The sequence below is a fragment of the Triticum aestivum genome, chromosome 7D (genome assembly GCF_018294505.1).
Source record: "Triticum aestivum cultivar Chinese Spring chromosome 7D, IWGSC CS RefSeq v2.1, whole genome shotgun sequence".
Lineage (NCBI taxonomy): Eukaryota > Viridiplantae > Streptophyta > Magnoliopsida > Poales > Poaceae > Triticum > Triticum aestivum.
Window position 1 is genome coordinate 284,790,653 of NC_057814.1, and position 22,293 is coordinate 284,812,945.

Consider the following 22,293-nt stretch of genomic DNA (forward strand, 5'->3'; position numbering starts at 1 on the left):
TGGAGATGAAGTCGGAGGAGCCACGAGGCGGCCACAAGGATGGAGGGCGCGCCCCCACCCTTGTGGGCCCCTTATGCACCTCCTGACCTAATTCTTTTGCCTATATATTCCCATATATCCCCAAACCACCAGAGGCATCCACGAAAACACTTTTCCACCGCCGCAACCTTCTGTACCCGTGAGATTCCATCTAGGGATCTTTTCTGGCACCCTGTTGGAGGGGGATTCGATCACGGAGGGCTTCTACATCAACCCTATTGCCCTTCCGATGAAGCGTGAGTAGTTTACCACAGACCAATGGGTCCATAGCTAGTAGCTAGATGGCTTCTTCTCTGTCTTTGATTCTCAATACCATGTTCTCCTCGATATTCTTGGAGATCTATTCGATGTAATACTTTTTTGCGGTGTGTTTGCCGAGATCCGATGAATTGTGGATTTATGACCAGCTTATCTATGAATATTATTTGAATCTTCTTTGAATTCTTTTATGCATGATTTGATATCTTTATAGTTCTCTTCGAACTATCGGTTTGGTTTGGCCAACTAGATTGGTTTTTCTTGCAATGGGAGAAGTTCTTAGCTTTGGGTTCAATCTTGCGGTGTCCTTTCCCAGTGACAGTAGGGGCAGCAAGGCACGTATTGTATTGTTGCCATCGAGGATAAAAAGATGGGGGTTTCATCATATTGCTTGAGTTAATTCCTCTACATCATGTCATCTTGCTTAATGCGTTACTCCGTTCTTTATGAACTTAATACTCTAGATGCATGCTGGATAGCGGTCGATGTGTGGAGTAATAGTAGTAGATCCAGAATCTTTTCGGTCTACTTGACACGGAGGTGATGCCTATATTCATGATCATTTCCTTAGATATCGTCATAACTTTGCGCTTTTCTATCAATTGCTCGGCAGTAATTTGTTCACCGACAATATTATTTGCTATCATGAGAGAAGCCTCTAGTGAAACCTATGGCCCCCGGGTCTATTTTCCATCATATAAGTTTCTATTTTCCATCATATAAGTTTCCGATTTACTCTTTTTGCAATCTTTTACTTTCCGTCTATAAACCAAAAATACCAAAAATATTTACCTTATCATTTGTTTATCTCTACCAGATCTCACTTTTGCAAGTAACCGTGAAGGGATTGATAACCCCTTTATCGCATTGGGTGCAAGTTGTTTGATTGTTTGTGCATGTATTCGGTGATTTGTGCGTTGTCTCCTACAGGATTGATACCTTGGTTCTCAAACTGAGGGAAATACTTATCTCTACTTTGCTGCATCACCATTTCCTCTTCAAGGGAAAAACCAACGCAAGCTCAAGAAGTAGCAGAATCCCAAAGTAAAGACGAGGAATAAAAGATACTAATACCACCCATTTGTGATGTGGACCTGTAAGCCACATAACAATGTTAGTAGAATAGATTTTCAAAGATTAGACTCAACTTCGGCCAAGGAGTTGGAAAGGGGCTCCCTACAGGCAGTCGGCTCTGATACCAACTTGTGACGCCCTCGACTCAATCAAATGCGCACGATCAAGATCAGAGACTCACAGGAAGATATCACAACACAACTCTAGACACAAACTCAAACATAAAGCTTTATATTACAAGCCAGGGCCACGAAGGCTCGAATACATAAGTTAGGGAAGCAACAACATCTGAGTACAGACATAATTAAACAAGTCTGCCTTAAGAAGGCTGAGCAAAACAATGACATCTAATCTAAAAGGCGAAGGCTTCCTGCTTGGGGCCTCCTAACTACTCCTGGTCGTCGGGGGTCTCCACGTAGTAGTAGGCTCCGTCAGGGTAGTAGTAGTCGTCAACGGGATCAGCTGGCTCCTAGGCTCCGTCATCTGATCGCAGCAATCGGGTAAAGGGGAAAAAGGGGTAGCAAAGCAACCGTGAGTACTCATCCAAAGTACTCGCAAGACTTACATCAGATTTATACTAAGTATGCATTAGTATCAAAGGAATGGGGCTATATCTTTGGACTATACTACAGAATTGCCAGAATAGAAGGGAAGGCCTGGCCTATCAATGACTAGCATCTTGCAACGTCTTGCAGTATTAGAAGAGTGCAGATTAGCATAACATAAGTAATAAGTATGTAGTGGCAACGCCCAAAGATCCTTCCTCGACTCCCTGTGAGAAAGCGATCCTAGAGCCATCATATCCAATTAGTGTCTCCAGTATCTAGTTCTAGTTGTAATAGATCGAGATACAACTCCGAGCATTCGTTAGTGGACACGGCTATTCGAATAAATATACTTCCCTGCAGGGGTGCACAAACTTACCCAACACGCTCGATTAACTTTGCCCGGGCACACTATTCCGGGTCATGCCCGGCCTCGGCTAATCGACACACCGTAGTCCTACCTAGGCTCAACAGAGAGGCCAGCACGCCGGTCTACATCCTAAATGCGAAGGGGTCATGGGCCAATCGTCCTTTGCAATCTTGCATGTTGCGAGGACGGTTGGGATCAGTCTGGGCTACCTCTTTATACAAAGCGGGTGCTTATGCGGACCACCCGGGTGTGTACCGCTCAACTGCTGACGTCTGAGAGCTTTCGAAAGAACTGTACGAGTGCCCGTACGTATTCCCGCATGGTGGTTAGTACGAAAAGGCCAGAGGCCTACTCAGATCACATATCCAAACCCGTTAGTGTCTTGGGAGTGCGCGAAGATGATCAGTGATCCTGTCGCCCCGTCTCGACGACTTACGGCAAGGTTCAGGCCCATCCCTCTCTAGGGCAGTCTGCCTACCCAGTCGTGCCTCATAATTATCTCGCGGGTACCCTCACGGTCAACCCGACTTCAGTAACTCTCGTGGGTACCCCTCGGGGTTGACCCGACTTCAACAATGGACTGAGGTAAAGTCGAGGTATGTGTGTGTCCATAACATCAAGGGGGAAATCGGAGGAATCACCCTCGATGGATTCCCACTCGATGTAACCGTCAAGGTGGCCATGGAGGAATCACCCTCGAAGGGTTCACACTTCAGGTGTTGCACGACGAAGTTATCATCGGGAGTGGTGAATGAGGAATCACCCTTTGTAATCCACGACTGATTAGCTACACTACAGAGATATCATTAGGAGTGCGATATGAGGTATCACCCTCGGTACTCGATAGTAGCTCTGCAAAGTCGTACAACTAAGGGGGTGCGGGTGATGTGTTCGGTCTCTGCACGTCGATCACACTGATCGAGTCACCGATAACAAAGCAGAGCAACAAGGACAAGGATGAGGGGTCACTGATGGATCACTAACAAACCTATACTAAGCATATAGGATAACAGGTAAAGTAACAATAGCAGGTTGCAAAAGTAGGCTATGCATCAAAATAGGAGCTATCGAACAATAGTAGCAAAATCTAACGCAAGCATGAGAGAGAAAGAATGGAAATATAGGAATGATCAAGGGGGTTTTTCTTGCCTGGAAGCTCTACTGAAAAGGGTTGGTCGTCAGGAGTGTAGTCGAACTCGGGAGCAGCGTCGCTCTCGGGGTCTACCGGAGAGAAGAGGGGGAAGAAACAATAAATATAAATCAATAAAATGTGTCATGATGCATGACATGGTAATAAGTTGTGCTAGGGGTGACCTAGTGCAGTGCTATACGTTACAGAAGGAGCAGGAAAATATCTGTGGATGTTTCCCTAACTTTAGGCAGGTATCCGATAAACGAACCGGAGGGGAAGGTTCCATGTTTACTGTGTTGGAGGCATGTGACAGGTATGTGAATAGCATATTCGAATTCCTCATATTTTTCTAAGCAACTTTCATAAATAAATTATTTTTATCTGAGTTATAGATTATTTTCTATTAATTTTCAAAGTTTTAAAAGATTTTCTAAAAATCACTGGACTTATTTAATTTGGAATACACCAGGCAGAAAAGGGCTGGGTGCACCCGGTGTAGTGCACCCATAGATGCACTAGTGGCCGACAGGTGGGGCCAGTCAATTGCTGACGCAGCAGTTGACTGGTCAACTTTTGACTGGTCAGCCGGTCCGGCGGGGCCCGCATGCCAATGACTCGTTATTAACTGACTGGTTATTTTGACCCCAGGCCCACTCATCAATGACTATTAGTGTTAGGGCTAACTTAATTAAGTGTGATTAGCCACTAGAATAATTTCTGACGGCTGGGCCCCATGCTACAGTGATGGCGACACTTGAACAGTGCCAAAGTGCTTCAGAGCACGCGCATCGCACCTGGGCAGCTCGAGTTGCTGGTGGATTTCGAGCACAGGCGACGGCCAGCGACGCGGAGATGTCTAAGGGGTTGCTGGAACTGCGGCGAGGCTAGCTGCAATAGCGACCCACGGCGGACAGAGCTGGTCGTGCTCGGGCTCGAGAATAGGAGCTCGCCTGACACGACCTGATGCGCGTGCGCGCCTCCCTGGCGTTCCAGGAGCACGGCGACACACTCAGGCAACAAGGGGGAGCGTGGGGACCGCGGTAAGCATCGGCCATGGCGGCGGACGAGACGCGGCGATGGCGCGATGGAGAAGTAGCTAGCTAGAGCAAGAACGCGGGCAGCCAAAGGAAGGGGGAAGAGGCGAATGCTCACGGTGAGGCACACGGCGGCCGCTGGGGGTTTAGTAGCGCCGAACGAGGTGGATCGAGGCGCTAGAGCGGCGGCGACCAAAGAAAAGGATCGACTCGATCCGGTCGATGTACACGTGCCCGGCTCGAGTGCTTGCCATAGCCGACATGGAGGAGGCATGCGGAGCTCCAGGACAGGTCGCGGTGATGGGTAGATGCCAGTGGCCGCGATGGTGGTAGCGGCGCATCAACGAGCCCGCTCGGGCGTGGGCGGAGAAGGCGAGGGGAGAGGGGAGAGCGAGGGGGAGTTGGGGAAAGTGGAAGGGGAGGCGTCCGAGGGGGGCTGTGGGTGGAGGCCTTATCCCCTTCACGGCAGGGATGGCGAGGTGGTCCGACGGGGACGGACAGGCGCGCGCGCCCTCGGTCATCCTCCTGTAGCAGGAGTTAGGAGGCGACTGAGGGGGTGGGCTGGGCCAGGCACTGTGCACTAGGCCTAGTGCAAAGTGGCTTGTGCCCCTTTATTTTTATTTCTTTTTATTTTTCTTTATTTATTTATGTTTTATATTTTAATTCTAATAGCAAATGATTCTTATAAAATATGGAACTTGGCCCATAATTAGTATTGCAATATTAGGTGTTGCCACAAAAAGTTTGGGAGGCATTTGAAATAGTGTGGATTTTTCATAATTTAGAAAAACATTTAAAATGTTGTTTTGGCACAGTTTAATTGCTAGAGCCCATACAAGTGATGTTGTTTTCCTCAACCATTATTTGTTTTGGAATATTTGCTAAATGGTGAACTATTTTCCCAACATGTTTGTGAATTTAAGTTCTCATTTTATATTTGAATTGAATTCAGAGGTAGAATTTGAAATGAGATTTGAACGAAAGTGATCAAGCACTGTTAAGCAAAGTGACTTAGCATAATCATGGGGGATTACTGTAGCTTAATACATGGGGGGTGTTACATGCCTCCTCTACTCGGGTCTTGATCAACAGCATTACCCGGAACGTTGATTTTGCCAAGGAAAGGATTGTGGCAGGGTGACCCTATTTCACCAATGATTTTTATCCTCACCGTGGAAGTGCTGCACAGGATGTTTGTGAGAGCGGCGACTTTGGGTTTGCTGGAAACGCTCGCACTGCAAGGCATGCACCAACACCTATTGATCTATGTGGATGACGTGATGATCTTCTTAAAGCCGAGAGAGGTGGAGCTTCAGTGTTGTGCGAAGATCCTTTAGGGCATCGGGATGGCCTCAGGTTTGCGCATGAACTTCCAAAAAAGCGCGGCTATGCCAATCCAATGCTCGGAAGACCGGAAAGTGATGATTCATGAGATGATTGGCTGCATGATTGGCTCATTTCCGTGCAAGTATCTTGGCCTACCGCTGAGCATCGGGAAACTGACAGCCCACCAGTTTCAGTATCTTGTCGATAAACTGGCGAACAAACTGCCCACCTAGAGAGGGGTCTCATTGCCTAAGAGCGATAGGCTGCTCCTAGTTCAGTCAGTTGTCTGCGCTATCCCGATAGACACCCTCATGGCTCTGGAACTACCTCCGAAGACAATTCGAGCATTGGAGAATATTTGTTGTGGCTTCTTATGGTGCGCCAAACGAGAGGTGCATGGCGGGAACTGCTCAGTGGCCTGGGAGCGGGTATGTACCCCTCACTGAGCTAGGGGCCTTGGCATCCCCAACTTGAGATGGTGGAACACCGAACTACAGGCAAGATGGTTATGGCTGAGACGTACGGATAGGCAACGGACGTGGGTGGAATTTGAGACCAACGTTACTTCTCAAGCGAAAGAGGTCTTCCAGGAGGCAACGCATGCAATCATTGGTAATGTGATAATGATTTTATTTTGGGAGGATTGATGGCTCCATGGCAACAGAGTTCAGGATATTGCGCCACACATATATGACGTTGTGGCTCCTTAAAGAATTCACGCACTTTACGGCAAGATCTTCTGGATAATACTTGGGCCACGAATGTTGGCCCTAACCTTGGGCTTGACAACATTGACGAATACATGCAACTTTGGGATAGAGTGGCAGAGGTGTAACTGCATGCTGAGAGGGATGATGCCATCTGCTGGGCTTGGGAGGCCAATGGGTCCTATTCCATCCGATCAGCGTACGCGGCAAGGTTTATGGGACAGGAAGTGCCACCGTATGCGGATTTTGTGTGGACACAAAGGGCACCTCTACAATGCCGCTTCTTCGCATGGTTGGCCATGCGGAATCGCTGCTAGACTTCGGATCGTCTAGCTAGACGCGGACTACCTCATCAAACAACGTGCCCCTTCTGCAACCAACAGTTCAAAACGATAGATCATTTACTACTTACATGCGTCTTTGCAAGAACCTTGTGGCTATGGATGTGGAGTGCAATTGGAGACTAGGCACCAGAGCCCGAGGATACATTGGTGGAATGGTGCTCCACACGTGTGGCGATGCATATTTCCACTAGGGACTTAAAAACGATCATTACTCTAGGCTTATGGGAATTGTGGAAACACCGCAATGCAATAGTCTTCGATGGAGAAACACCATCACTCCAGTTGCTGCTGCGGAACATTGATCGCAAAGGACGGGTATGGAGACCTGAACCCCTTCTTTAGTGGTATAAGTAGGTGGATTACTGGTGAGTAGTACCTAATGAAGAGTGTGTGAAAGTGGAGGCCATTATGCCTTGTAATTAGTATGTAAACCTTGTGGAGGGTTTCTTCACCCTTTTCTTTTTTAATATATGATATGCACATTCGTGCATATTCTAGAAAAAAGACGGAGACAAGACGCCGGGCTGCATGCATGCCGGCCTAGGCCTCGGACGTACTTGCTGTGCACATCAAGGCCAAGAGCAAAATAATAGCCTTGACCACTGATTCTTGGCACCACCATCTAATTAATCTTTTTTTTTACATGAACATGTTCACCTAGCTCTCCTTCTCCACCTAACTCTTTCTCTTATTTTACAAGGAAGTTTTTAATTACAAGTCATTTAGACCATAATGAGAAATCCTTTTAGTTCATAAAAAACAACTCTGATTTTAGTATGTTTCATGTGAAAGACTGATTCGTCTAGGACTCAGAGCAGAGCGATCGATCCGTCTACAACTCGGAGTATAACAAAGGGGATCCATCGACGGAAGCTTTCAGGTTCGACTTTAATCTAGAAACGCCGCCCACTTTCAAGTTGATGGAATTTAGTTTTCTTTGAAATATGCAAGGTTTGTGTAGCTGCTTTTTAACAAAAAAGTTTGTATTACTATTGTCATCCCTTTTACTAGTCGAATATAAAGTAGTGACGTGTTCAAGTATTTTAGGTTCACAATAAGCTTGTGAATGTTTTAATGTCCATTAATATATAAAAAAAAACATAGTTTTACATATATGCGAGCAATCCTCACTATCCAGATGCCTAAACAGTCGTCGATGGCATATCTAGCACACATACCATGTTTGACCGATGATGTCAAGTTGCATGGCATAAATTCTGTTCAGGCTGTGGCATCATTAGTAACACTGAATAATGTTATTTCTTCATGTTCTACTATTAAATTTAGTATGCACTAATAATCTAAAGTTTGTGTTATTCACCCAAAACAATTGACTCGGGATCATGTTTCATGTTCCAAACTACCGTCTTGAATTACCCTATACTATCAATCGGTCCACTGTTATTGTCATCAACAATCTGTGTCTCATGACCCAGTTTATCGACCTGGCCACCCCTGATTCATAGCAACCTGCATTTGCTCTGTCGTGAAGCACATACATCGGCGAGCTTAAATAGAGAGGTAGAGATAATGGATGGAGGAGGAAGAAGAAAAGGAGTGATTTAATGGTATAAAAAGAGGGCCCACAATGCTACCTGATGTGCATAGGATCCTAAAAGTAGTTTGACTTTGACATGCTATCAGAAGAAGAATAGGATCCTATGATTCGCATGCCTTGCGGTCTCTTAGTTGCAACGCACGGCCATACATGCAGTCTTCACTAATTTTAAAAGTGTTCCGGATATAGGATAAAAAAACAGGGGCGCACATTTCCCTAGAAAACTATTATACAGCCAAATGCTAGAATTCAAAGATATAGCATGCTTAGCTAGAGTCGGCAACTTCATTAGATCAATAGCGCCACAGCCAGGCTAGAATATCGCCCATGATTCATCGATCACAACAATATTATGATGCGGATTTTGACCAAAACATGGCAGTATGCTCCCTATTCTCGCAGTACATATGATTAATCAATTGATATGAAATTTCAACTCAATAAATCATTTAGTCATATATGAAGACAAAATCTATCCCAATTAATATTCGAGTGGCGAATTTATTCAGATACTGCTTTTTGCAACAATACAATCATGACCGATATTAACAAAATACACCCCACTCGATTATTGTTATTTATTTACGGAAAAACATGAGAAGCCCAAACAGGCAGCAACAGTATTTTTATGCAACACTGGATGAACAGCAAGCCCACACTCACGTTCCTACTGTAAACCCCAGGGTCCAAAGGAAAAACCAAGCATGACTGTTGAAAACCTTCATGTCATCATGTGAAAATTCATATGTAGCACAAACTAATCAATCTTGACATTTGAATATAGGAGTGTGTCCCTCGTAAGCGGCATGTTCATGAGCAAGCAAATCTGCACAATCGGCACATAGTGTTGTCATAGATTGCATTTCGCTAAAGTTGATCAATAATAGACAAGACTACAAGAAAGCATGCTCACCCCAATGAGAGTTGAGACGAGAAGGATGATCCCTGTAATCCATGCAAGACTCAATCTAACAAGATATATAGCAGCTATAGAAGCTGTAGCATTAGTTTTAGATGCTTCTGCAAGCCGTCTTGAGATATGCAATGAAGACAGTGCATCGATGATGGATGCCAAGGATGTTGAAGCCTCCTTAGCGGATATTACCAGTCCAACAATTTTTCCTATATTAACACATCATAAATGTCGAAACAGAAAAAAAAAAGCAACTGTCAATAGTGTTCTGCAAATATAACAAGTGTACTGATTGCAAAGGTTATGTTTCAAGTCAACAATCAACCGCACAAAGTAATTTACCATTATATGCTCCCTGCAATTGATCCAATGCTTTTGTGAGAGCTGTCTGAACTACTTCAGCTCCCTGCTTAACAATTTCTGCGGAACCATATTCATCTTCCAGAGCCTAAATAAACCGGTCAAATTAGTAACATTATATCACTAACATAGGGGAGTCATGTGCTTATATCAAGGGTATCTAGGCAAGGAAGAGTGACAGGGTCTCTTGAATATTTTGCTGTGCACAGATAATAAGAATATTCAAATTGCAGCTAAAGATTTATGTTTATAATTACCTTAATGCCCGTGAAGTGGCATACTAATAACTCTGCAGGGCTCACGATGCCTCCTGAGAAATCTTCGTGAACCTGAATACCCCTTTCGATGGTTTTAAGAAGGGAGATCAAGCTGGATGCAAATTCAACGTCTGCTTCCTGTGTAGATATGCAAATGCAGTTAAATAAATGCCTACAATTTAGTGGTCAATTTTGCACAAACTAGGAAGTGAGCTTATCCAATTTTAACAGAAAAACAATGCATCATCAGAGACGAGTTATGTTCTTTTGAAACCAAGTTCATGTTAGTATGCAAATGGATGATGAAGCGATGCTAACCTTAGTGAGGAACAAAGTAAGACTGTTTCCACTCTTCAAGGGAATGTTTAATTTGCTATCAGCTTTCTGATAGGATCCCGCCAACCAGGTTGCCTGCACAAAAATTGTTCTACTTTTAGTTTCTAGATTGTACTCCCTCCTTCCCAATATGTTAGGCGTATTAGGAATTTGCACGAAAATTAGCGCATTGTTTGTTACAGGGGCCGTCGTACAAGGGAGGCATCCCCGACTGGAAAAAAAGAGAGGCAGGCACACGCATGATCTCCTTTGACCTAGTCTTGATTGACCGATCCAATCCCAAACTCAGATTGCCTCCAACTCGCCCCGCCAATTCTTTCCCGCGCCGGCCGTCAAAACTTCAAATTTGGAAAGCCCCTCAACCATCGATCGTGACTTGCAGCGCTCCCCACTAACTTCTCTTTCTTCCCCCTGCTTCTTCCCCGTGCTTCCTCTCCCTCTGCTGTAGAGATCTCTCTGCTGTATGCTTTCGTAAACATGGTGGAAATTGACCTGAATCTGCCGCCTAGATGGGATGACAATGGCAATTACACTGGTCCTGTCATTGATCTCAACAATGATCTGCTATGGGCTGACACCTACGAAGGTTAGTTTCCTCACATGGATTTGTTTCTGCCTAGTTATCGATCTGAATGTCTGGAGTACTGTCAATCTCTAATTTTTCAACGATATCTGCATCAACAGACGTTGGCGAGGGAGAAGATTCTGACAATGCTCACAGAAACCACTGTGAAAATTATGCTAGCGGAGAGGCGCACATTGGAGGAGGTGGACACACGTCAAGCCTGCATGTCCGAATCGGCGGCATCGGACGCACACTAGACCTTGCCGGTCAGGGCCATGTTGGCGTGCATGCTGACCGTCGCCTCGTCAGACGTGGTGTTGCTGGACGTTATGTCCCCGGCCATGTCGATGCCGGGCATGGTCGCTGGAGGCTAGGCCTGACTGGGCATGGCGTAGGCTGGCTGGGAAATTGGCATAACTTTCAGCCTGAGCAGCACATCATTCACGATGGCCACACTGTTCATGGCAGTGACAAGCACCGCAACTCGGATCAGGGGAACAACGAGCACGGCAACTCGGATCAAGGGAACAACGCGCATGGCAATGGAGGGTATGGCGAAGGTGAGCATGACACCGGCGGTCATGGTACCGGTGAGAATGGCAACGTCGAGCAGGGCGCCGGAGAACATGGCAACGGCGAAGGAGGTGGCGCAGGTCCGAGTAAGTGTACGAAACCTATTCTTTTCAGTTTGAGGCTTGAGTACAGCCACGTTTCTTTCAAGCATACAGCACTTTTTGATTGTTGTTTTACAGCGTGTTTAAATAATGCATGTAATTCAGGTGCAGAATTGTGTGGGTTCCTTAATTCCTTTTCATGATTGAATTGATCAGTGTTCCTTGTTGGCATAAGCACATGTACACTGAGAATTTGTAATCAAATAGGATTAGCAGTAGTAGATCAAGCCGGTTATCTACTAGGTTATCAATTAATTTTGCATGGAATCAAGCAGGGCCTTTTTGCGCTAGCCTGCCTTTGTCGGCGTCGTTTATCATCGTGTCTCGCTGTCGCCCACTAGCACTTGGCATCGTGTGAATAGAGTTAGAGTACAGTACACGTACATCCAGCATTATCATTTGTCATCCAAGTTTATGTAAACTTGTGATAGCTACACACCTTGTTGCCTGACATGCTGTAAATTTTTTCTTGTCTCGCACATCAGAGGAAGCGCAAATGGTGCACAGACAATGAAAGGAGGACTATATACAGCATGCCTTTGGATAGGAGTACTCATGGCATATTGAAGCGAGGTGTTTCACTACAAGTGGCAGCACAGATGGGTGTTTCTCAGAGATGTGTGCAGCGTTATCTCTACTACTTAAAAATAACACAAGGTTCCCATTTCACCTTTCTTCTCACCACCCCTTCGTCCAACCTTCCATGTATATGATAATCCATCACCTTAATTTACTTATCTTCTGAACCAATTCCACTCTAAACTTACCAAACTTCTAATCAAAACATAAGGTAATTCACGGTCAGAATTTGATGAACATTTATTTACAGTATCACTTTATTATTGAAAGGTAAATCACAAGTTAACGTACTAGAATATTTATATCCCGTTGCAATGCACGAGCATTGTTCTATTGGGAAAAAAGGCCAGAGAGGTGGAGGGGTGAATGCCGTTGTTAGCAAGAGGGCAAAGCACTGTAGCCGCAAGAAAGTTTAAATCAACCCAGATGATATTACTGCAATTCCAGTGATGAAAAGGACCACTCTGCATGACCTAGCCAAGGAGCTGAATTTTGCAAAGAGCACCTTACACAGGAGGTTTAAGGAAGGCAAATTCAAGCGTGACACGAACGATATCAAGCCAACATTGACTGATGAAAACATGAGAGGGCGTCGGTGCATATCGATGAGAAGTGGTTCTACATGACTAGAAGATGTCAGAAATATTACTTGGCCCTTGATGAGGACAAGCCTAAAAGGGGCATTAGGAACAAAGGATTTATTCCGAAGGTGATGTTCCTTGTAGCAATTACGAGGCCTAGATTTGATGCACTTGGGACATGCACATTTGATGGGAAAATTGGAATGTTTCCATTTGTGACTAGAGAGCCTGCAAGCACAGGGGTGCTGGTACCACGATCACAAAGGCAATGATATCTGTCACAAAGAATGATAGCCATGAGTTTCTTGTTAACAAGGTCCTGCTCCTGCCTGCCATTAAACAGAAATGGCCGGTTGAGGAATTTGGGGAGCCTATTTTCATCCAGCAAGACAACGCCAAAACCCATATTGATGTCAATGATGTTGTGTTTAAAGAAGCAGCAACTGCAGATGGGTTTGACATAAGACTGATGTGCCAGCCACCCAATTCTCCTGATCTAAATGCTTTGGATCTTGGGTCTTTTTTCAGGTATTAAATCCATATTCCAGAATTCAGCTATGAATAGCAAACACAAACATATTGCTGAAGACATTATGGATCTTGTTTTTTATTGCAGGGTATGCAAGCAATGTTTCAGAAGTCAGCCCCAAAAACCATAGACGAACTTGTTGCTAAAGTCACTCAAGCATTCGAAGAGTATCCTGTGGAGAGATCCAATCGTGTTTTTCTCACACATCAATCTTGCATGAAGGAAATCATGAAGGAGAGAGGCAGCCATCACTATGCTATTCCACACATGAAGATAAGTGTTCTTCAGAAGAATGGAGTTCTCCCCGTTGCACTTGCATGTGATCCAGAATTAGTGCAGCAAGCAAATGAGTTTGTCAATGTCTAGTTCATGCAAACTTAGTCGTCAATTGGTTTGTCTCGCTGCATTGTTTCTAAGTCGTCAATTCCTAGGTTTCGCTGCATTGTCTCTTTATTTTCATATAGTGTCGGACAATTTGTTATGTTCAGGTGCTCAGTGTGTGTTTATCAGAGTTGCAAACTTATTTGTGAGTATTGTAATCAGATTTGCTAATGTGATTTGCTTCAGTTTGATGTGTTGACATTTTTCTTGTCAGAAGATCCTGTGCACTTAATGTAATCAGAGTGCTAACCTTTAATTCAGGAGTAATCGTGGAGTTCTTGGTCTTTACTGTCTTGCTCCTAGCTTCCTTGTGTCAAAAAATTCATGCTGGCAGTACTAGCAGGCCATGCATGGAGCCAGTCCATGCATGTACCAAACTGACTCAAAGGATCTTAGTGCAGGGGAGGGAATTTGTAAATGTAGCATGTGTTACTCCAAAAATAGCACGCATGGGCTACTCACAAAGGCTACAAAACATACTCCATCATAAGCAAAAAAATGAACTCTGATTTGTAAACCATGTTACAAAAAGATAAATGTTCATACTATTTCAGGCTAGGGGACCGAACAAATCTAACACGGATTAGGTAATGTAAGGTGAAAGCCAGTTTCAATAGGTAATCTATAAGGTTCAAAGTACAGGGGCAACATAATTTTGAGCATGTCCTTCCATACGGCAGACTCTGGTTTTTCACCCTCACCTAGTTCTTCTTCAGCATTGTCATGCCCTTCTTCAGGCTCAATGTGTCCTTCGTTGCCATCATCATGCTCTGCTTCGGCCTCACCTTGCTCTTCTCTGGCCACTCCCAGCGAAGCTATTACCTCTGCTTCAATTTCCTCGAGGGAGTCCGGACGTTGGCTCTCTCCTGCAAGGATGTCCTGTTCAACCTCGAAACTTCTTGAGCTGACATATCTTCTTCTGCACCAACACTCAAGTCTTCAAGAAAATCCGGGACTTGGCTACCTTCAATACTGGAGTACCACTCTTTGGGAAGATGTAAAGTATCATCTCCTATTGTCTCTTCGATGAGAACCTGACTTGGCTATCTTGATCATGCTCGGGCACATACTGTTGCTATTCGAAGACCTCGGTATTGTCCGCACGGTCGACGTCCATAGCTTGCTGCTTGGTCAGCTCGTTCTCTACTTCAACCTGCACATCTTCAAGGGAATCTGGTACGTAGCATATGTGTCTGGCACATACATCCATAGCTTCATGCCCTCAGATTGTGGGACGCCATAGACATAGCTCATATCCACTTCTTCATCTCCGTTGATCATATCATTGGCTCCTTCAACGGTGATGTCCTGCTCATCGACACATTCGCCGTCGTCGGTCTCGTCATCCGAGTTAACTTAGTGCGCACTGTTGACCTTGTTGATATAGTCCTCCTCCCAGATCATGCGGCCATCACCCAGTCCGTCGCCGTACCCGCCGCCAAGAGCGTCGTCCTGTCCTTAAAGTATTCTTGCTTCATCACCATCGCTGTTGCAGACGCCGTCGTTGTGGCCGTGGTCGTCGTAGGTTCCAGTCTTCCCCATCGACGTCCAACCTCCGTGTCGTCTAGCTGGTCGGGCTAGCTTCGAGACGGCCATGTCGTGGTTGCCTGTTCCCATCGTACTGGGACGGCCGCGCACGAGACCGGCCTCGCCGGCGGCAAGCTGCACAGCAATGCCATCATCGGCGGCAAGATGGGCAGCAACTCCTTTGCCGGCGGGAACCTCGTTGCCAACACCGCCGCCGTTGAGGGGCCTGGCCATGGATTGATGTCCGTACGAGGTGGGAAAGATCGGAAGGAGAAATGGTGTGCTGGGCGTTCTTCATGCAGGAGAAAATTGCGCGGGAGAGGCAAGTGAGGTGGGTCATTCATGGGGAGAAAATTTTGAAGGAGAGAGAGACGAGTGGGTGCTCGTGGGAACTAACCGCAAGAGAGGGTCGTCATCGTATTTTTTTTATTTCCTGAAAACTAGCTATCGTTAGCGACACCGCAACTGTGCGCCTTACATTATGGAATTGCATGCAGTTCCTAATACGCCTAACATATCGGGAAGGAGGGAGTACTAGTTTCCTCCTGACGAAATAGTACATCTCTACTATTAAAGGGGAGTTGGGGATTGTGCGTATGTACGTCCAACTCCCCCTACCCTCGATCTCCCCTCCTCCATCTCCTACATTAACTCAACCAAATCTTACCAAAACCTCAACTAAATCAAAAGTTTCCTTGCCTTCCCCTACCCATACCCAAATCAAATCAAATCTTACCAAAACCTCAAATCTCAACTGAATCAAAACTTTCCTTCCCATACCCATACTCAAATCAAATCAAATCTTAGCAAAATCTAGAATATGATAGGTGTAAGATTTATGTCGAACATGATTGGCATTGAACCACTAGAATATGTATGCCCCTGTTGCAATGCATGGGCAACTAGCTAGTACTTACCAAGTTGGCGAGTTCGTTATCAAGAACATCTAATCCAGAAGATTCATCCGAACGAATGACAATCAATTCATCCTTATCTGCAAGGTACATGATCAATGATACTTATGTGTCAACAAGGCAGATACAGAAGTAGGGGCATCCAAGTTCCAAAAGCAGGGACATGCTCAGGAATTAGTCAGACCTGTAAGCTCTATAGCAGCACTTTTTGCACCATCAATCTTGGTTTTGTAAATACTGCCAGCATCAGATATGAAGCCATCAACATAGTCTGATATACGATCAAGAGAGACAACATTAGTGGCTACATCAAAATGCATGAATAATTCTGATAAAATCATTCCCAGCAAATTAACATACCATGGGATCCATCAAGTTGCATCAAGAAAACAGAACGAGGCCTGTCAAATGGGTTTGGGAGTAGCAGCTTGTTTAACTGAAAATCAAGATAGACAAAGGTTGCATAGCTTAGATAGAGTAGCACGATGCACACAAAGGCTAGCTGAACCACAAAAGTTAAATAACCTTTGCAGAAGAAGGTGCAGGAAGCATGGCAGGTGGTGCAAAACCAAGCAAGACAGAAACAGCTGCAGAAACTTCATCAAGTGACATGGACGTGGCCTGTTGTAGCATGACAAGGCATATCATGAGATCATACTGCCCCGTGGGGGAGGAATGAAATAAAAACGAAAACTAAGGTTGATTTGTCATGGTAACCACCACTGCCTTCACTCTTGAAGCGGCAGAGGGGGGGGGGGGGGGGCAGTTAGGTAAAAGCAAGGGTAAAGTGCTGTTAGGGCATGTATGGACACAGGTGCTTGTTGCAAACAAAGCAAAAAACTGCTTCTTGCCATGCAGGTTTGATAAGGTGCTAATTGTAGGTACCTCTGACTAAATGTTGTTATGCATCTAAGAGCAAGTCTAATAAGATACAGTCAGTAGGCTTTAAGGATTAAAGTATTGTGTTTTTGTTGAGTTAGATGGACGCGAGAGAAGAGGGGAAAGAATGGAAGCGGGCTGTAGATTAACAGCCAGCTGCAGCAAGGCCTCCAAAAAACATTGTGAAAGTATAGGGTGGGCCATATATTAGTAACTAGCTACTATACGTGTTGTCTATTAGGTTGGCTATAGCTGACATGATAATTTCATATAGCCGGTTGTTCGCTATACTATTAAGGGCATGTACAATGGTTCTATCTTAGGCATGCCACGTAGGATAAATGATGAGGTGGAGGAGAGAGAAATCATAAGAAAAGGCTTGTCTTCTCTTATTTAAGAGAAGACAAGAGATGATCTCTTAGCACAATATGTCTCACCACGTTTTTAGGAATAGCTAGTTATTGAAGATAAGGCTAAGAGATGACCCATTGTAGACATGTTTTTTGTCATCTCTAAATCACATGCAAGACTTAAGATAAGACTATCTTATCAACCATTGTACATGCCCTAACCATACTCTAAGCACCCATGGAGAGTAGGTGCTTAACTTTCTTGTTTGAGAACGAGTAGATGGGATGACATAAATGGCTGGGTAGTTGACGATCTATTACTGGCTTTATTGCCTCTATTTAAGCCCCGATGTAAATGCATCATATCGCGTTGTAACAGCTAGTATTTGTTTTTTCAATGGTCGTCTGGTATTTGTTACATGTGTAAGCTACGAACTACTCCCTCCGTTCGGAAATACTTGTCTTAGAAATGGTTGTATCTAGAACTAAAACAAGTCTAAATACAACCATTTCTAGGCAAGTATTTCCGAACGGAGGGAATATAAACTATAATCCGGTATGGATTAGCTGGAAGAGTCGTTTGAACTTGGTGGCACGCAGCAACAAGTTGGTCCGCAGAGAAAGAGAGAGGATAACTGGGGACTGAACCTGGTCCTCTTGCTGATCCCTCAGGTAGCGGTGTGATGCGCCATCGATGAAGGCGGCGGCATCTCCCTGTCTCATACGGATGGAGCCATCGTAAGGGGGCGACAGATAAAGGATTTGCTAAGAGAGCAAGAGTTGGGTACCTCAGGGGCGGCGACGACAAAGGAGAAGGCAAGCGCGAGGAGAGGGGGGAAGAGAAGGAGGTGATGGCGAGCCATGGTCGCCGGCGTCGGCTGGAGATCCGATCGAGTCGCTGGCCAAGATTTGGATCTTGGTTGTCCCTCTCTCCCCCTCCCTCTAAGAAAATAGATAGGGGAAGCAAGCTGCATAGACAAGAGAGTCGATTCGGAGGTCGAGGAGACAGGCAAGACACGACGCGCACGTTCCGACCTGTTATTATTGGTGGGCTTTGGGCTTCCTTTCTACTTCGATGTGATCTTCATGGGCCGTCGAGATACACGCGGCAGAAACGAAGAATGGGCGGGGTGATGCATTGTAGGAGTAGTTGTAGTTTGGGACATGGAGCATGTGATCCGGAGCACCAGTGATCCCGGATAAACAGTAAAATCCGAAAAAATAGTAAAAAAATTTAAAAATCTGAAATTTTTTGTCAAGAAATTTTGATGTTTTTTCTACATGCGTGCCAATTTTCGTAATGAAGTGACATTTGTGGAGGTCTCGGCAAAAAAAATTCATGCTCCAAAAAAACTGTTTTTGGAAGCATTTTCGAGCATCGATTTTGTTTTTTTTTTGCCGAGACCTGCATGAATGTCATTTCATCATGAAAATTGGCACGCATGTAGAAATAACACCAAAGTTTATTGACCAAAAATTTCAGATTTTTTTGAACTTTTTAAATAATTTTTTTGTTTGTACTGTAGCAAAGGGTGCCTGTGAGCTCGAGCTCACAATAGCACTTTCGTGTAGTTTGCCTCTTTCTCAGAAGAGAAAAAAAAAGTAGGAGGCCTTACATAAAAAAAGAAGTTGTAGTTTGCCGTCCCCTCAAAAAACAAAGTTGTGGTTTGCCTTCCCTAAAAAAATGTTGTAGTTTGCCTAAAAAAGGTTTCACAAGTACAAAAAAAATCCATAGCATTCATCACCATCGCCCCAGCACGACTCCAAAACTCAAATCGCAGCAATCCTCCTCTTTGCGTCTGCGAGATCAATCCCGTTAGCAAAATTCTTTTTGTCATGGAATGAGAGGTGGACAACCCTACACTACCAAAGTCGCTAGTGTATTTTTGTTTGGTCGTGCTATAGTCTAGAGACACCACATATAAAATTCCATCCAATTTGAAGTTCGTTTATGCCCCAATTAATTTATTTTCAGGCACTATAACCATTTTTTTATAATCCTATAGCCATTTAATTAATATATTTATTATTACTAAAGCATTTGCATTGCCTTTTGGTCTTGGCCCATTTATCCTATGGCTATCTAGCATCTGTGTGCGTCAAATAGCCAGCAGGCCGGTGTTGGAAATATGTCATGGGGGCAATAATTACAATGTTATTATTTATTTCCAAGCTTATAATATTGTTTATGTTCTACACTATAACTGCAATGGTGCTAGAGTTTGCAATAACCACGAGGCTGGGAGAAAAATTCATGTACACGTGTAGAATAATAAAATGGTAAATCGATTCCTAATCTCGCCTTTAGGACTAGCTCAAGTGTTGCATGATGGTTTTGTTTTCCTGATCACGGGCATAAGTTAAGTGTAACATGGATGCCCACAACTTTGAGGGCACAATGTTAGAAGAACACTTGTGTTGAACTGTCCCAAGTTGATTGTTACACTATGAGATCCTTTCGTCACAAGTTTATGGTTTATAACACATGAAAGTTAACGTATGCATAATTCCTTTCACCGTGATAGCATCAAGTATCTTCATACCAGATGATGTACTTGGGGTTGTTCTAACGTCAACTGTAATAGGGTGATCATAATGACAACTTATAGGTGCATCAAAAAGGTATGCCAAGGTACTCGATAGCTCGAGACTGGGATTTGCTCCTCCATCAATGGAAAGACATTCATAGGGTCCTCTCGGTGTGACGGTATCCATCATCGTCTGACCATACACAGCGTGACTTGCTCACAGGGATGCCGAAACACGGGAACGAGAAAATAAAACAAAACCGATAACGAGGAAACTGGCATATTGATCATGTGTTGATTCACGAGGATGCCGATATATCTCATCTGGGGTTTAATGAAGTATCGAGAAGCAAAAGTGTCGTGGAATTGTCACGTCAGATGTCCTAGTGTGAGGACTTAGTCGTGAGGCCAACGCATCTACGCGGTAGCTTGAAGGGGTTGGTTGGAATCGAGAGACGCAAGGCGGATCAACACACAGGACAAGGATTTAGACAGCTTCGGGCCCTGGGAAACATCATCCGGTAACAACCCCACATGCTGTTTGTGGCTAGGTCTCATTATCATCATGAGGGAGTCGCCATAAACCGGCTCTCCTAGTTATGTCTAGCCCTAAAGATTATTCTTCTCTCCCCTCTTGGGGTGCCCTGCCCCTCCTTATATAAGTTGAAGGGGCGGGTTACATGTAGAGTCCAACTCGGATTAAGACTTAAACTATTCTGACTTCTCTTCATGGGCTTCTTAACGTCTTGGGCTTCATGACGTCTCGGGCTTCATAACGTCTCGGGCTTACTAACCCCAGGCGACTCTGTCTGCCGGGTTATGACTCCTGCTTGTTTATGATTGTCTGCCAGGTTATGACTCCTGCCAGTTTATGATTGCCTGCCGGGTTATGACTCCTGCCGGTTTATGACTGTCTGTCGGGTTATGATCTGAGTTAACACATGCCGGGTTATCATCTGACTTAACACCTGCCGGGTTATCATCTGACTTAACACCTGCCAGTTTACCAAGTCCAAGTCGGGTTATAACTCCGGCCGGGTCATACCGCGGGGTATATCCCCGACATTAGCCCCCAGTTTAATTTGGATTTATCCATGTTAAACTGATCCTGAGCATCCTTTAATCCTTGTCATTTCCTTCTAGAAAATCTGGGTCAATAGGCCAGCTTCATAATCAATTTGCTGATATTGGTTGTCACAGAAAAATATTATGAAGAATAATTCATTTGACTTAGCTCCCAATGCTTAACAGAAATATTGGTCCTTGAAATACTCATCTGATCTTCAGCCGGTTTAAGGATGTAAAACTTGCTTTAATATAAATGTCACAACCTTGAAAACATCCGATTTGTTCATCTCACTCATGAGTCATAAACTGAGTATTCCGCATATGTAGCCCCCAAGTGCCGGGTTGTCATGCTTGCAGCAACCTGGGACTTGTAATTGCCTGATGCTCATAAAAACTTCAACCAATGTAGCCCCAAGGGCCGGGTCATTATGCAAATAATGAGCAGGGACTTTGAAAATATGATTATGTAGATTTTAACAGCAACGTGTAGCCCCCATCATAAGGGTTGAACCCACGTCCACAAGGTTAAGAGCTTTGTGCTTTATCAACTAAGCAATGGACCCTTCAATATAATGGGTTTAACTTGTGTGCCTTGAATTGTTGACAGGAGCAATTGGTAGCCCCCAAGGGCCGGCTCATTATGATGTAATGAGTCGGGTCTTCAATAAGGCTAGTAAAAATGACTTTGCATTAGCCCCCAAGTGTCATGGTGCATGCTTGCAGCGACATGAGACTTGCATATTTGATGTAATCTCAACTTGAATAATGCAACCCCCAAGTGCCGGGTCGTAAGCCTGCAGCGACTCGGGACTATTCCTTCCATTGTAGAATAAATCATATCCATCGATAAAATAATATCTATTGCGCTAAAGCGACTTTGAAAACCTCAATCATAATACTGGTTTATTGATAACCATAATAAAAATCCAGCCATGTTGGCTATTAAAGATTTGAATAATATATCCAATGATTTATAAGCGCATGATTCCAATGGCGCAATCCAAATATATACTGGCGACTTATAGTCGAAAACCAGGCCCAGTTAATAAACACCAGTTTATCATAAAGTGTTGTAAATCTCAAAAAGAGAAAATTTGTCGAATAAAAGCATGGGAAGACGCGAGGCTTTTCATGGGCTGCCAGGCCCAAAATCGAGGCTTTTCATGGGCTGCCAGGCCACTGAGTTAAACCATTTTATAAAGCCTTTTAAGATGGACCGCACATTAACCAATCGTCGTTTTAACTTTGACAAGTTCAGGGTCTGTATAAGATTGACTTGCCAAACGTTCGGCGGGTCATACCAGGATTACCTGGACGAAGTGGCTTACTTAAAAAAAGGCAGGATAACCCGGGGTTTTAGGTGAATACACCTGGCTTCCAAGCCTGGCTTGATAGCCTATTACAAGGGTGTAGACTCTTTGTTCTTTGAGAAGCAAAGAGCCCCCGAGCAATATTTTGAGTTGTG

The 22,293-nt window shown here is 44.5% G+C and overlaps 1 protein-coding gene across 1 annotated transcript; it reads right to left on the minus strand.

The window, feature by feature from the left end:
- Positions 1 to 8,847: 8,847 nt before the first annotated feature.
- On the minus strand, positions 8,848 to 18,258 carry LOC123164192 (uncharacterized). The gene is made up of 11 exons (XM_044581609.1): positions 18,021 to 18,258; positions 17,881 to 17,946; positions 16,529 to 16,624; positions 16,364 to 16,439; positions 16,188 to 16,274; positions 16,007 to 16,083; positions 10,236 to 10,328; positions 9,918 to 10,055; positions 9,643 to 9,748; positions 9,301 to 9,509; positions 8,848 to 9,213 (listed from the first exon to the last, which is right to left on the minus strand). The coding sequence occupies exons 1-11, from the start codon at positions 18,204 to 18,206 to the stop codon at positions 9,145 to 9,147; spliced, it is 1,203 nt and encodes a 400-aa protein (XP_044437544.1). The 5' UTR covers positions 18,207 to 18,258; the 3' UTR covers positions 8,848 to 9,144.
- Positions 18,259 to 22,293: the final 4,035 nt, after the last annotated feature.